Source organism: Podarcis erhardii, assembly GCF_964252035.2.
Source record: "Podarcis erhardii genome assembly, chromosome: 5".
Lineage (NCBI taxonomy): Eukaryota > Metazoa > Chordata > Lepidosauria > Squamata > Lacertidae > Podarcis > Podarcis erhardii.
In genome coordinates, this window is record NC_138509.1 from 79,273,061 (window position 1) to 79,287,632 (window position 14,572).

At 41.4% G+C, this 14,572-nt stretch overlaps 1 protein-coding gene across 14 annotated transcripts in view; it reads right to left on the reverse strand.

The window, feature by feature from the left end:
* PLCH1 (phospholipase C eta 1) overlaps positions 1-14,572 on the reverse strand; it is a 144,453-nt gene that overhangs the window by 45,750 nt on the left and 84,131 nt on the right. For all 14 annotated transcript variants that reach the window (XM_081862073.1, XM_081862075.1, XM_081862074.1 and 11 more), the window contains 3 exons: positions 6,126-6,219; positions 4,136-4,339; positions 1,208-1,328 (listed from right to left, as the gene is read on the reverse strand). In XM_081862073.1, coding sequence (XP_081718199.1) covers positions 1,208-1,328; positions 4,136-4,339; positions 6,126-6,219 — 419 coding nt within the window. The remainder of the gene's footprint in view (positions 1-1,207; positions 1,329-4,135; positions 4,340-6,125; positions 6,220-14,572) is intronic.

A 14,572-nucleotide genomic window follows, 5' to 3' on the forward strand; every position in this document is an offset into this window, starting at 1 on the left:
TCTAGAATTCTGGAGTTTAAAAAGTTGTGTGTCAACACAAACACAGCAACAGGGAGAGAGATTAACATTACACTGTGCACTTTTTTCTGTTTTACAATTTCAAATACACATCCTTAATATATCAATGACTTCCCTTCATCTCTTTCCATGGTTCATTTTACATATCTTAAATCCCTGCATATTTTACAAAAACTATACTATTCACTATTCCATTATTGCATCCATCAAAACTTATTTACACTGTTGAATTTATCTTAATGCTGCCAGTGTTTTCAGCTGTACACAAATATTTCCCATATATTCAATAAACGTTTTCCAATCTTCTTTAAACATATGTTCTTCTTGTTCTCTTATTCTATATGTTAAGTCTGCAAGTTGTGCATATTCTGTCAACGTAAGTTGGCATTCTTCTTTGGCTGGGACCTCGTTCGTTTTCCATTTTGGGGCTAACAAAACACAGGCCACAGTTGTTGCATACATAAGTAACCTTTGGGAATTTCAGTCTGAATTATCCCCAACAGAAAGTACTTTGGGTTTTTGGGAAAGTATTTTTAAACATTTTTTTTCCAATTCATTATAGATCATATAGATCTTTTATCCTTTTACATGTCCACCACATATGAAAGAATGTTCCCTCCACCTTTTTACACTTCTAGCACTTATCTGATTCTGTCTTGTAAATCTTAGGAAGCCTACTCAGAGTTAAACACCACCTGTGAATCATTTTCAAGTAGTTCTCCTTCAAAGAATAACATGCTGTAAATTTCAAGTCACTTTTCCAGAGTTTTTACCAGAGGTTAAAATCTATATTGTGTTCTATATCTATTGCCCAACACAGCAACAGGGAAATATTATATTAATCACTGTGCGACTTTAATAACAGGAGATTATGGCATTATAGTACATTGAATGCATGTGCAGTCATACCTTGGTTGACGAACAGCATAGCAGTCAAACGTTTTGGCTCCTGAACACCACAAACCCAGAAGTGAGTGTTCCAGTTTGCGAACCTTCTTTTGGAAGCCAAACGTCCAGCAGGGCTTCTGTGGCTTCCGATTGGCTGCAGGAAGCTCCTGCAGCCAATCGGAAGCCACACCTTGGAAGTCGAACGTTTTAGAAATCAAACGGAATTCCAGAACGGATTCCATTTGGCTTCCAAGGTACAATTGTACTACTATGGATTGTTCAATGTCCCTGCTATACTTACTCATTCTTAACAAAGGCATTTTTGTTGATGGCTTCCACTACATCTTTAAAAAGTATTTTGGAAGTCAGGGTATAGCCGTGATGCACAACTGGCTCCCCATCAGGACCATCCCAGCAGTCAACTGTTGAGACAAGAAAGTTGCACATTAAATAAATATTCTTCCAAAGAATAAACTTTCCCCCTTTTTTCTTTCACGATAATGGGAGAAGAAGAGGTATTCCAAGCACACACACAAAGATCTGGCATGTGGAAATCCTGCTCAACTAATGAACATTCTCTTATTACATGCATCAAGTCTCATCTTTTCCACAATCTCATGCTGGCAAAATGATTAAAGCTGACTGTTCTGCTGTCATTATCATCAAGCGTAATTAGCAAGGATACCTGCCAAGAAAACTACGGCAGAAGTCCGAGTAAGAGCTCTGACTATAGCCTTTTACTTGGCTAGAGTTGAATTGGGGGGAGGGATACGCACAAAAAAATTCATATCTTTGTAATGGAAGTTTGATCATTTGCCCACCATCTGGTAGTTAATTTGGTCCTGTATTTGATGAACATGTATGGCACAAAACTGGTTCTCTGGAACAGTCATATGTTGGGACAGTCGAAGGAGATTTGAATTATATAAAAATACTCTAACACAAAAGGGACCTCCTCACCTTGATACATGTACACTTAAGACTATCTAACCATTCAGTCAACCATTCCTAGCATGCCTCTCGAGTCCAAATTGGCTGTTGGTACTGTGAGATGTAAATCATTGGAGCAGTGAAATACAACATTCCTTGTTTTCCTAGAGTGGACACAGGCAGGGGGATGTTACTCCAGCCAGTATAACTTCCTGTTCCACTGGTCTGGAGCATCCTCCCCCTGTGTGTGACCAGGGAGATGGGTGTGACCCTGGCTGACTTCATAAAAGAGCTGAGTCACACAGCCATCTCTCTCTCTCTCTCTCTCTCTCTCTCTCTCTCTCTCTCTCTCTCGATACCATGCTGCCATTTTCTTCTCTTGATGCTGTTCTCTTAATGTATTTTGCTATCTGCTGGCTCTCATGGACTCACACTATGTTCTGTAACTACAGGCTAAAGTCTGCCTTCAGGGATCATACTGTGAACTGAATGTGAGGAAACTTCTTGTTACTTTTAAGGAAAGACTCTTGTGTCTTTATTCTTTTAAAAGGGATCAAAGGGGACACCAGAAATAATATTGCTTAACTAAAGAGATTCCAATGAATCTGCAAACTAGCTTTCTGTTATATTGAGGTGAATCTGCTCTACTGCATGACTCGCTAGCGTGAGTGAAGGAAGGATAATATTTAATCAATATATCTTCTCCTCTACTACCCTTAACATTCCCATAGGTATCCCCACGGCTACCTACCTGAATCTATACCCATAGGTACTTAGTCCCAGCCCCATTTGCTTCCATTGTGCTCAGTGCTCCAAGCAATGTTCCAAAGAATTCAACATATGCTCCCTAATTAAGCAATCACATCTTAAAGAATGCATTATGCACCCAGAGCTCCCGTGCCAACTTTACTTCCATGGAAGGTGCAGGGGAAAATTGCACACAGAGAGGTCCATTCATTGATACTAAATTCAACAAGAGATTCCAGATCAGGCTGGAATAATATCTTATTAAGCTTACAATTTCATGTCACTTCAAATGTTTGTGTTTTGACAACAAACACATTCTGGGCAGAATTACTGGCATATGCCATGATCAGTCCAATAAATGAGAGTTGGTGCACTTGTCTAAGACAACTGCAGAATTTCCTACACTGATAGAAATCAATATTTATGTGCCAAATTAAATCAGCGGGAACTTCCCTCCTAGGAGCTCATAGAAGGCATGGGCATAGCTGTCAACATTTCCCTTTTTTTAAAAGGGAAATTCCCTTATTCCGAATAGGATTCCTCGCAAGAAAAGGGAAAAGTTGACAGCTATGGGTACGGGGCACTTTTTATCAGCATAACAGTGGGAGTGAAAGGGTCAAAAAAACCTCACTGTTTGTTGCAGCCCCAGTGAAAATCACCACCACACCTGCTATTATTCCACCCCCACCCCACCCCAAAGTGACTAAAAAATGATGTGGCTATTAATGTAATAATGTGGTTACTTATATTTATTTAAGCGGTTGCTCCTGACATATTTAGCATCACCTCTGCCTGGGGAATTCTTTTTTTAAGTAATCTTGTTCAATTGCTAACGGAGATAGTAACGCAGTACCTTATCTAAACAGAATGCTCATATGACTTTATTATTGGATTTTGATTTAAAAGGGTTAGTATTATTATTACTTTAAACTTGCCAAAGGGCTAACGGAGTTTCTCATACGCATATGAATGAACACCAAACTCAGTTTTAGCAGTGATGTTTTCAAACCGTCTCTTACCTTTGCATATAAGTGAACCACTTACACTGTGCTTTGCAAATTCAATTTTCAGAAATCTAACTTTCTGAATGGCACCATGCTGCTTACAAACAATTGCAAAGAATCATTTCAGCAGATTCAATATAGATTTCATTTTTGGAAAAAAGAAAAAAGGAGAAGCAGGAGTGTTGGAACAAGTCTACTGCAGCATCGCATTACATTCTAATGAAAGAAGCAGCGTTTCAGATTGTATGTGGCCAGGGGGCTTTTCGTTCCTGTTGCTTTTCAACAGTAAATCACCTAGTTTTGCTACAAATATAGTGATATGCCAGATCGAATGTTGATCCGTGTGCAGCATAGTTTCTCTGTCTGTCTGTCTGTCTCTCCACACACACCTCGTCTGAGGAATTAACCTTTAGACTTAGAGCAAACCCTACAGAAATATTTATTGACTTGATTTAAAAAAAAAATTACATACCACTCAGATGTAAGCAAGCAGTTTACCAAAACCCAACATATTCCAACCTAATATAAAATAAAGAAAAAGAGGGCACCTTCAAGACATCGGCAGCCATCTTGAAGAACTCGGGCGTACATCTCAACTTTAGACTGAGACAGAAGCTGGTCACCAGTTAGGTATGTGTTGTGAGAAGAAGCAATGTAGTAATTGCAAAGGGGTTGATCCATATCCTGGTTCACCTCACTGTGAAGCGGGTTGAACACGTCACAGGCGGGACTGCGCATGAAGTTTGTGAAGCCTTCGAAGGAGCAACAAACAGAGAGATAATAAACTTGCCCAAGTATCCAATGAATCATGCTTGGGCTTTGTGTTTGGAGGAAATAAATGAGGAGGTATAGGGGATAGGGAATTAAAAAAGAAAAGGTCAGGAAACAAGGGGGGGCACAATTTCAAAAAACAACACCAAACCCTCCCATGGGTTCCTCCACCAATTAAAGCCAAAGTCTAACCCAGGCATAGGCAAACTCCAGCCCTCCAGATGTTTGGGACTATAATTCCCATCATCCCTAGCTAACAGGACCGGTGGTCAGGGATGATGGGAACTGTAGTCCCAAACATCTAGAGGGCCAGAGTTTACCTATGCCTGGTGCAACGTCTCTCATCAGTAATGTAATGAAAAATAGCTACTTTCAGTTGAAACCAAGGAATAGAAAGGAGTAACACCAGACAAATAGAGTCTTCAGACCTTTTTTTTAAAAAAACCAAAAAGCAACAATGAGAGAGAAAAAGAGATTCAAGTAGAGCTATATAAGAGAGCTTCAATAATAAATAAGCAACAACAGAAGGCTATGAAGGTCCCTAAACACCCAACCCTGTTTATTAAGCTTGCTTTCAGACTGCCTGATTTCTTCAGGCTTTATGGGGAGGAAAAGGAGGAAAAATTCTCTCAGACCCTAGAGAGCTCCACTGTGCCAATTTCAATGTACAGATTCAGGCAAGATTGCTCACATTGACTACTGCTGTTCCGTCAACAAAATCATTCCGCTAGCAAGCAAGTCATTGTCCTTGCTATCGGAATTTACTCAACAACCGTCCCGGGGGGGGGGGGAATCATCTTTAGTTTTTTGTGGGTATGAGAATTATTTCTCTTCCACTATGAACAATTTGGAATTCTGCATACAAGATAAAACAGCATGCATCTATAGAGGCCTTTTAAGGTTGAGGGAGCCGTGTTTATCAGCTATTGAGGGAGAAGAAAGGGGAGAGCTGAAACCAAACAGCTCATGGGCAGAATGTCCACTTTCTAGCACAAGGTTTTGAAGAAGAATAGGAGTTTGGATTTGATATCCTGCTTTATCACTACCCGAAGGAGTCTCAAAGCAGCTAACATTCTCCTTTCCCTTCCTCCCCCACAACAAACACTCTGTGAGGTAAGTGGGGCTGAGAGACTTCAGAGAAGTGTGACTAGACCAAGGTCACCCAGCAGCTGCACGTGGAGGAGTGGAGACATGAACCCAGTTCACCAGATTACGAGACTACCGCTCTTAACCACTACACTACGCTGGGACTAAAAAGGCAAACTGTGTGTGCAGCCGCCGTCTATGTGAGCAATTTCCCATCCAGGTGAGTGGTGCACTCAACAAACCCTTACTTCTGCCTAAGAGTGTAGACATAACAGTATTTGGGATGGGTGGTGGGAATGGAAAATTAGAAGAGCCATTGGAAGTACCATTGGGATTGAATTATAGAACAGTTTTGGGGTCAGCAACCTTTGGGGGCCAATGGGCAAACTTTTACCTTTTATTGTTGTTTTCCTATGTCAAGCTAGAGAAACTCTCGTGGGTGCAAAGCATACACCACAATCATTTTTATTGGCAAAAACCAAATGCTTCTCTCAAGTCTAATTTAAAAAGGGGAAGAAGACCCCGAGTGCCCAAGGGAAGGCCACCTTGGCAATCCTTATAATAGTTGGTTGCTCCCAAACATAAATCTCATGCCAAATGTTTGCCACAGAGAAAACACTGCTGCATGAAAGCAATATAAGATGCCATTTAAGTAAACAGGGGAAATCTGAAAGATGTTACCTTCTATACCCAGAACATTTTTGGTCTTGTTTTCTTCCGAAACCTCAAATTTCCTTATGATGTCCAGACAATACTCGGTCGTCACATTGCTCATCTGCACCAAAGACAGCAATGATACATTTCTGATCCTGCAGAGTATGTGACCAACATGCCAAAACTGACTGCCAGACTCAAAATCTCGTTGGAAATCCCTTGGTCATACTCAGCATGCAGCCAACCATGAATGCAACTGTCAGTAAAAATATTCTTCAATGACCTTTTAGAGAGCTGGGGATTCTTGTGGGTACATTAGCCCTTTCCCCCTCCCCCATGAGCATCCTGGCTATCTTTCTAAAGATGAACACTGTGGAGAATTGGTGATCACAACTAGAGCTGTATCTGTCAGAGCAGAAGAGCTGTCTGGGCCAAGCTTTCTGTCCTGGTTCAATATTATATCTTAGGGGCCAAATCACTCTTCTTTCCACTCCTGAAGAAGTGGCTACATGTTGCTTTCTGGTGGTATATCAACAAAATTCACACTTGCAAAGTGGGGAGCTTCAAATCACTGCAGGGCAATAAAATACATGCTTCTAGATGCACTTGTGGTAGTGGGAAAAGTCTGGGCTGCTGATTCACAAGGACAACCATTTTAACTGTTTGAACAGTTATCACTCCCCCTGCCCTGTTCTACCATAACATGTGGGCTGGAGAGAAAGAGAGTGAGACTGTCTTATGCCAATTTAAGGACACTTTCTGGAAATCAAAGCATGGGAAACATCCCTTACTCTCACTCCCCACCCACCAGTCCTTTTATTTCTTTAGTTGATAAGTTTATTGTTCTAGCCAAAGGCCATGACAAACTTATAGCAATGGTATTAGTAAAGTAACACGGAACATGCATCCATAATATAACCAAACATCCATGATGTAAGAGAGAAATTACTAGAGACACCAGCAAGCTTAAATCTAGCTTGATTTCAGATTAAGCTTCCAAATCCCCAAAACAATTTGTAGAGATTTTATCTAACTCCTTTCTCCTGTCCCCCCCCCCCAGCCACTCTGTGTACTATGAAGCTATTGTTGTCACTCAAAAGAAACCGAGACATTTCTGCTGGGGTGTACCTTCTAGCTTGTGAAAACAGGGGTTTCAAAAAGTGATCTCTTGGGTCTCTATATAAGGGGCAGGCCAACAGATAATAATGAGTAATGTCTACCACCTGAGGCTGACAATAAATACGACGTCTATCTGTGTATGGGGCCTTGCTATACCAGCCAACCAAGACTGTGGCGGGTAGTCCTTTTAAAGCAGCAGTTCTAAGAATTTCCAGCCAAAATAACACACAGGCAGATCTGAAATTACACGGGGACTGTAGTCAGCGATGACTGGAAGGCTAGGACTACACAATGGCCATATGCAATGTGCGTGTGGACACACAAACAACCATTCTGTCTTTATTAGAAATATAGCACATACCAAACATGACCACCGCAAAGTAGAGATTGCACACTGTCCTGCTCTGACAGAGCATTCTTCAGCAGCTAAAGTCACATACCCTCCCCTCCAGGCTCTACCATTTAATCCTCCCTCCTCATTTTCATCCTCAGCAATCTAAAAACATGGGTTCTCTCTTGAGAAATAAGGCCTTCTGGCTACCACATATGATCAACTTAATTTCCCTATATTAGCATTATTTATTGCCCAGCCTCTACCACCTGGCCCCAGGGAGGGTTACAGCCATTTAAAATTCAACATTAAAAGCAATTAGACCAAATTACAGTAGCAGGAATAAGCAAGCTCCATGAAAACACATATCTTGGGTGTCAAAGAGGTGCATCTTCTGTGTGCAGTGGGAACCGTATGAGGAAGGTGCAGAGGGTATTGTACAACATAGGCACTGCCACAGAGAATGCCTGATTCTGGGCCACCACCTTCAAACTTCTGAGGGCAGTAGAGCTACCAAGAGGCCCCCTCTGTTGATCTTAAACACCCAAGAGGGTCCGTGGAGAATTATTATTATTATTATTATTATTATTATTATTATTATTATTATTATTAATTTATACCCCGCCCATTTGGCTGGGTTTCCTGAGCCATTTGGGCAGCTTCCAACAAAATATTGAAATACAACGGTCCGTCAAACATTAAAAGCTTCCCTAAACAGGGCTGCCTTCAGATGTCTTCTAAAAGTCTGGTAGTTGTTTTTCTCTTTGACATCCAGTGGGAGGGTGTTCCACAGGGCGGGTGCCACTACCGAGAAGGCCTTCTGCCTGGTTCCCTGTAACTTGGCTTCTTGCACTGAGGGAACCGCCAGAAGGTCCTCGGAGCTGGTCCTCGGAGCTGGCACCACTCTGGCAAGACAGTCTGTGGAGAGGTAGGGTCTCAGCCCACATACCAGATGGAGCTGGTAAACAGCTGCCCTGGACACAGAATTGACCTGCGCCTCCATGGACAGTTGTGAGTCCAAAATGACTCCCAGGCTGCTCACTAGACTCCCAGAAGGAACTATTCTTTCAGCTAGTTAGGGCCTAAGTCATTTAAGGCTTTGCAACACTAGCACCTTGAACCGAGCCTGGAAACAAACTGGCAGTCAATGCAACGGCTTTAAAACAGGGGCTATATGGAACCCAGCAAGTCTATAGATTTGGTTGACTTGGCCAAACTTTTCCTGAAGGGTGTGAGAGCTCCAGTGTGTTGGAGCACCTCCACAGAGGACTCCCTCATTCCGTTCAACGGTGAAGGAAACTCCACAGAACTCAAGTGAATGGGGAAATCTCATTGTAAAGGAGATCTGTGTTTGCACTGGAGGATACACAAAACATTGAACCAGGGGCAGATTTCAGGACATTCGCTGAAGCCTTGATTCTTCCAAGCACTACACAGTTAAGGTGTCACAGACAAGACAGGAGCAACAGGGAGAACCATTAAGAACATGTGTGATTTTACAGCATAATACACACTCTAGAGGGACCTATTATCCCAGCTGGATTTCAATGGCATTTTAATGCAGTGTATAATATTCGTCACATAAGCATGACAAAGGGGAGGGGGAGTTGTCCATGCTTCTCCAGATTCCTTTCATTCAAATATTGTCTCACTAAAACCTTGGCAATCCAAAATTGACCTCATTTATAATATTCATTATCTTTTTCTTTGTGCTTTGATTTCATTTGTTTCCTGCTGGAAAAGAAATTTCATGTTCTCATTTACATTTGAATTACTTAAAACAGATTCCCTAGAAATACCCTCTAGAATGGTTACTATTCATACTTGTATTAGCATATTTGTACACATAGCATATCAATGAAAAAGATAATTAACATTTCAAAATCAGATTGCCCGGGAGATATGTAGTAAAAATATCCCCTATTAAAGGATAGAGTGGAGTTTCTTCTTTTTTAAGACTCTAAGATTAGTGGTTTTTTAAGCAATAGTTTCTCAAAGACACCATCTTCTCCAATTCTGTGCCCAAACTTTGATGAACTGTTTTATCTTTGTGGTTTAGGTGTTTGTTTGTCAAATTTGCATCCTGTTTCTCAGCAAAAACAATAAAGGGGGCGGGGTACAAATGACTCCATAAGGTGTGTGTTTATGGAACAACTTGGACAGCAATTTTCTGGCTTAATCAACTGAGATATGAACAAGCCTTTTCACTCCTGTCAATAAATGTGCTTCAGCATTCTGCAGTAACTACATGGGAAGGAATCCAATCTCAAGTCAACAATGTCTAAACCACGGGTAGGCAACCTAAGGCCCGGGGGCCGGATGCGGCCCAACTGCCTTCTCAATCCGGCCTGCGGATAGCCTGGGAATCAGCGTGTTTTTACATGAGTAGAATATGTCCTTTTATTTAAAATGCATCTCTGGGTTATTTGTGGGGCCTGCATGGTGTTTTGACATGAGTAGAATGTGTGCTTTTATTTAAAATGCATCTCTGGGTTATTTGTGGGGCCTGCATGGTGTTTTGACATGAGTAGAATGTGTGCTTTTATTTAAAATGCATCTCTGGCTTATTTGTGGGGAATAGGAATTCGTTCATTTCCCCCCCCCCTCCAAAATATAGTCCAGCCCCCCACATGGTCTGAGGGACAGTGGACTAGCCCACAGCTGAAAAAGGTTGCTGACCCCTGGTCTAAACTACTGTGGTCAAGCAGTATGTGATCAACTCGGGAGAGTGCAACCCCTATCCAGGGCAGGCAATTGCCCAACTTATCAGACACATGAAACACACAACACACAGTGCCTGTCTTGTAAGAATTCAAGATCAGCTTGATCTATGAACGATCTATTTATCTACTTGCACTTTGACATGCTTTTGAACTGCTAGGTGGGCAGGAGCAGGGACCGAGCAATGGGAGCTCACCCCGTCACAGGGATTTTAACTGCCAACCTTCTGATCGGCAAGTCCTAGGCTCTGTGGTTTAACCCACAGCGCCACCCGCATCCCAATTACTGCAATTAAGAGGGTGCTAATTTAATAAATTGAAAATCTTACAAGTACTCAGTAAAATTTAGTCAAAATGAAGCATATTTAAATTCTACTGATTTCAGTGGAAAGAGGAGTATAACACTTCCCATGGAAATCAATGGGGCTCAACAGCACTGCAGTGTAGCTGGATCAGAACCCAACGTTTTCAATATCTAGTCATTTCTACAGATTCAGTTCTCCCAGCGAAGTCAAGCTGTACTTATCACTTACAGTTCAGCTCATGAGATTAGTATGGATGTCAAAGCCTATTGGTTTCCAGAGCATTACATATATACACTACAGACATAGTTAAATAATAAGCTCAGCATTTCTCAGGTGCTGAAACTAATCTGAATTATCTTGGTTTAATCCACATGGTGATCAGAATGTGAGACCTGCAGGAGTAAAATTATCCCCCAGAAAAAGCAGTATTTGGTCCAAGATGTAAGGAACTAGGGACTTCAGAGTTTCTTAATCTGTGCAGAGGGAATAGGTATGAAGTACAGCAAGGTTAAACAGGGAAGACTAGAAGGAAAATAATCTAAATCTGGGAATACAACCAGCCGCCACATTCATTCATTCATTCATTCAGTGCATAAACTGCCTTTTAACAGTAGCTAGGCAGCATACAAGACAGAACAAATCCATCAGAGTTATAATAAAATGCAATTAGGATGCAGCAAAAACACAACTATAAAAACAAAGCAAATCATTTTAAAGCAAAGAGTGGAAAAACAAAACACTGCACAGACACAAAAAGTAAGGCAGAAGACAAAGTAGCAAAAAGAAATTCTCAGAGTTAAAGCAATGCAAAGTATAATGAAAAGGGATGGGGAGTTTTGAAACAACGAGTGGTTTTTGTCTTGTGCTGAAGAGACATCAAATTTGGTGCTGGGAGGGCAATCCACAACCATGGAGACACACTGCAGGGTTGGAGAAAGAATTTCTCTCTTGTAGTTACCCAGCTAGTTAGTTATAATAATAATAATAATTTAATATTTATACCCCGCCAATCTCGCTGGGTTTCCCCAGCTACTCTGGGCGGCTTCCAACAAAATATTAAAATACAGTAATGCATCAAACATTAAAAGCTTCCCTAAACAGGGCTGCCTTCAGATTTCTTCTAAAAGTCTGGTAGTTGTTTTTCTCTTTGACATCTGGTGGGAGGGCATTCCATAGGGCGGGTGCCACTACCGAGAAGGCCCTCTGCCTGGTTTCCTGTAACTTGGCTTCTCTCATCAAGGGAACCGCCAGAAGGCCCTTGGCACTGGACCTCAGTGTCCGGGTAGAATGATGGGGGTGGAGATGCTCCTTCAGGTATACTGGACCGAGGCCTAGTTAGATTTGACTAAGTACCATGTAAACATCCCTGGGTCTTAAAAAGTGACGGTCATCCAACAAAAATAGGACCAGACAGTGTCCTGGGCATTTCTGCATTCATCACAGGATTCAAAATGTGGCAATTTAAAGTTAGCTTGTTTCAAACAAACCAGAGTTAAATTTAACCTGTTTGTTTGTTTGTTTGTTTGTTTGTTTGTTTATACAAAAGGACAAACTGTGGTTAAACAAAAATTAAACAAAAATGGAAGGGAAAGCTTTCCATTATATAACCTTTAGGAAGGCAGCCCTGCAAAGGGAAGCATTTTAAGCTTTAATGTTTTATTATGTTTTTATATACATCCAAAGTGGCTGGGGCAACCCAGTCAGATGGGTGGGGTACATCATCATCATCACCACCATCATTATTATTATTATTATTATTATTATTATTATTATTATTATTATTATTCCAGCTTTTCCTGCAAATAATAATAATAATAATAATAATAATAATAATAATAATAATAATATCTTTATTGTCATTGCCCCCTCTCGGGGACAACGAAATTACTTGGCTGCTCCATCCACCCAGGTAGGGCACTCCACTCAAAATCAGAAGAAGTATAAAAACACTAATTAAAACAATACAGTATAATACAGCAAGGAAGATTAGATGACTTTCAAAGTCCAGGTTTCCCATTCAGGGCCAAGATCGCTCTGGAGAAGAAGCTGTTCTTGAGATGGCTTGTTCTTGTCTTCATCGTCCTGTATCTCCGTCCCGACGGCAGGAGCTCGAAGAGACAGTGACCAGGATGCGATGGATCTTTTACTATGTCCAGTGCCTTCCTCTGGCACGTTGTGGCATAAATCTGCTCTAAGGTGGAAAGTGGGCAGCCAACAATGCTCTCTGCTGCCTTAACAACTCTGCACAACCCCATCCTGTCCTGGGTAGTACAGCTTCCGTACCACACACATAAGCCATAAGTGAGCACGCTCTCAATGGCACAGTGATAGAAGTCAAGCAGCAGTTTCTGCGGAAGATGGTTTTTCCTTAGGATTCTCAAAAAGTACAGTCTCTGCTGCGCCTTCTTATCTTCATTATCACAGTCCTTGGCTTTGCTGGTTGAAGCTGATGAGTTTTCTAGGCCAAAGCATCAAGAAGGCACCAGGTTGGGGGAGGCTGGCTTAAGATTTTTTCCTCTTTAGGAAGTAATTTATGTATTCTTTTATATGGTGCTGTGATCATCAAATAAAGTGTTCTAGAAATATTATACCGTGATAAGTATGGGTGATAAAAAAGAGTCCGTCCGTATTCTGTAATAATGGCTAGTGTTGGATGGAGACCTTAGAGACCAGGGGTTCAAATCCCCACTCAGCCATTAAGCTCATTGGGTGACCTTGGGGCAGTCACTAACTCTCTCAGTTAACCTACCTCACAGGGTTTTCATGAGGAGAAAAGGGCGAAAAAGGGGAGCCATGTACACCACCTTGAACTCCTTGAAGGAAAAGTGTGATAATGATTTTATCATGAACCAAGCCAACTCCTAGAGTGGTGAAAGTTCCATAGGATACTTGCAAACAAAATAAATATACATATTACTTGTTTTTAATCAGAGAGGGAATCAGGGAAGGGTGCTGGACTGTATGGGCCTTGGACCTGATCCAGCAGGGTTCTTCCTTACTTATTAATGCTGCTTCATGGCAGCAAACCTGGATAACTTAGCTAGTTAGAGCATGATGCTGACAATGCGAAGGTTGCAGGTTCAATCCCCGTATGGGACAGCTACATATTCCTGGACTAGATGATCCTCAAGGTCCTTCCAACTATGATCCTATGAAATATGCAACAACTATATACTGCAAAATAAACTGTTTTGTCAGTTTGCATTTCTTAGTATTGATCTGATGTGTAGAGATTGTTCCCATTCTGATTAATTCAAGAGTGTTCTGGAAAGTTTTCCTTCTATGTGAAGGAAACAGGCAGAGAGTTCTTGTTTGGATTATTCCTTCTGGGAAGCTGGTTTAAACTGGTTATGTTATCTTTTTGTCAAGGTCATGATGACTATAATAGTAGGGCCAGAAGGAGCCTGGGTTTCACTCACTTTCTCCTTCTGTCTCTTTGTTCAGTATTCTGTTCTGTATGCTATACAGTGATACTTCGGGTTACATACGCTTCAGGTTACATACGCTTCAGGTTACAGACTCTGCTAACCTAGAAATAGTACCTTGGGTTAAGAACTTTGCTTCAGGATGAGAACAGAAATTGTGCTCCGGCGGCGCCGCAGCAGCAGGAGGCCCCATTAGCTAAAGTGGTGCTTCAGGTTAAGAACAGTTTCAGGTTAAGAACGGACCTTGGGAACGAATTAAGTACTTAACCTGAGGTAGTCTTAAGGTTTAGACTTATTATAAGCATTGTAAGTTCTATTGTAAGTGCTGCAACTGGATTTTTATGGACTGTGCCAATCCTGAACGTATTGGATTTGTTTACAGATAGGTAGCCGTGTTGGTCTGTCATGGTCAAAACAAAATAAAAAAATTCCTTCCAGTAGCACCTTAAAGACCAACTGAGTTAGTTCTAGGTATGAGCTTTCGTGTGCATGCACACTTCTTCAGATACCTGAAGAAGTGTGCATGCACACGAAAGCTCATACCTAGAACTAACTCAGTTGGTCTTTAAGGTGC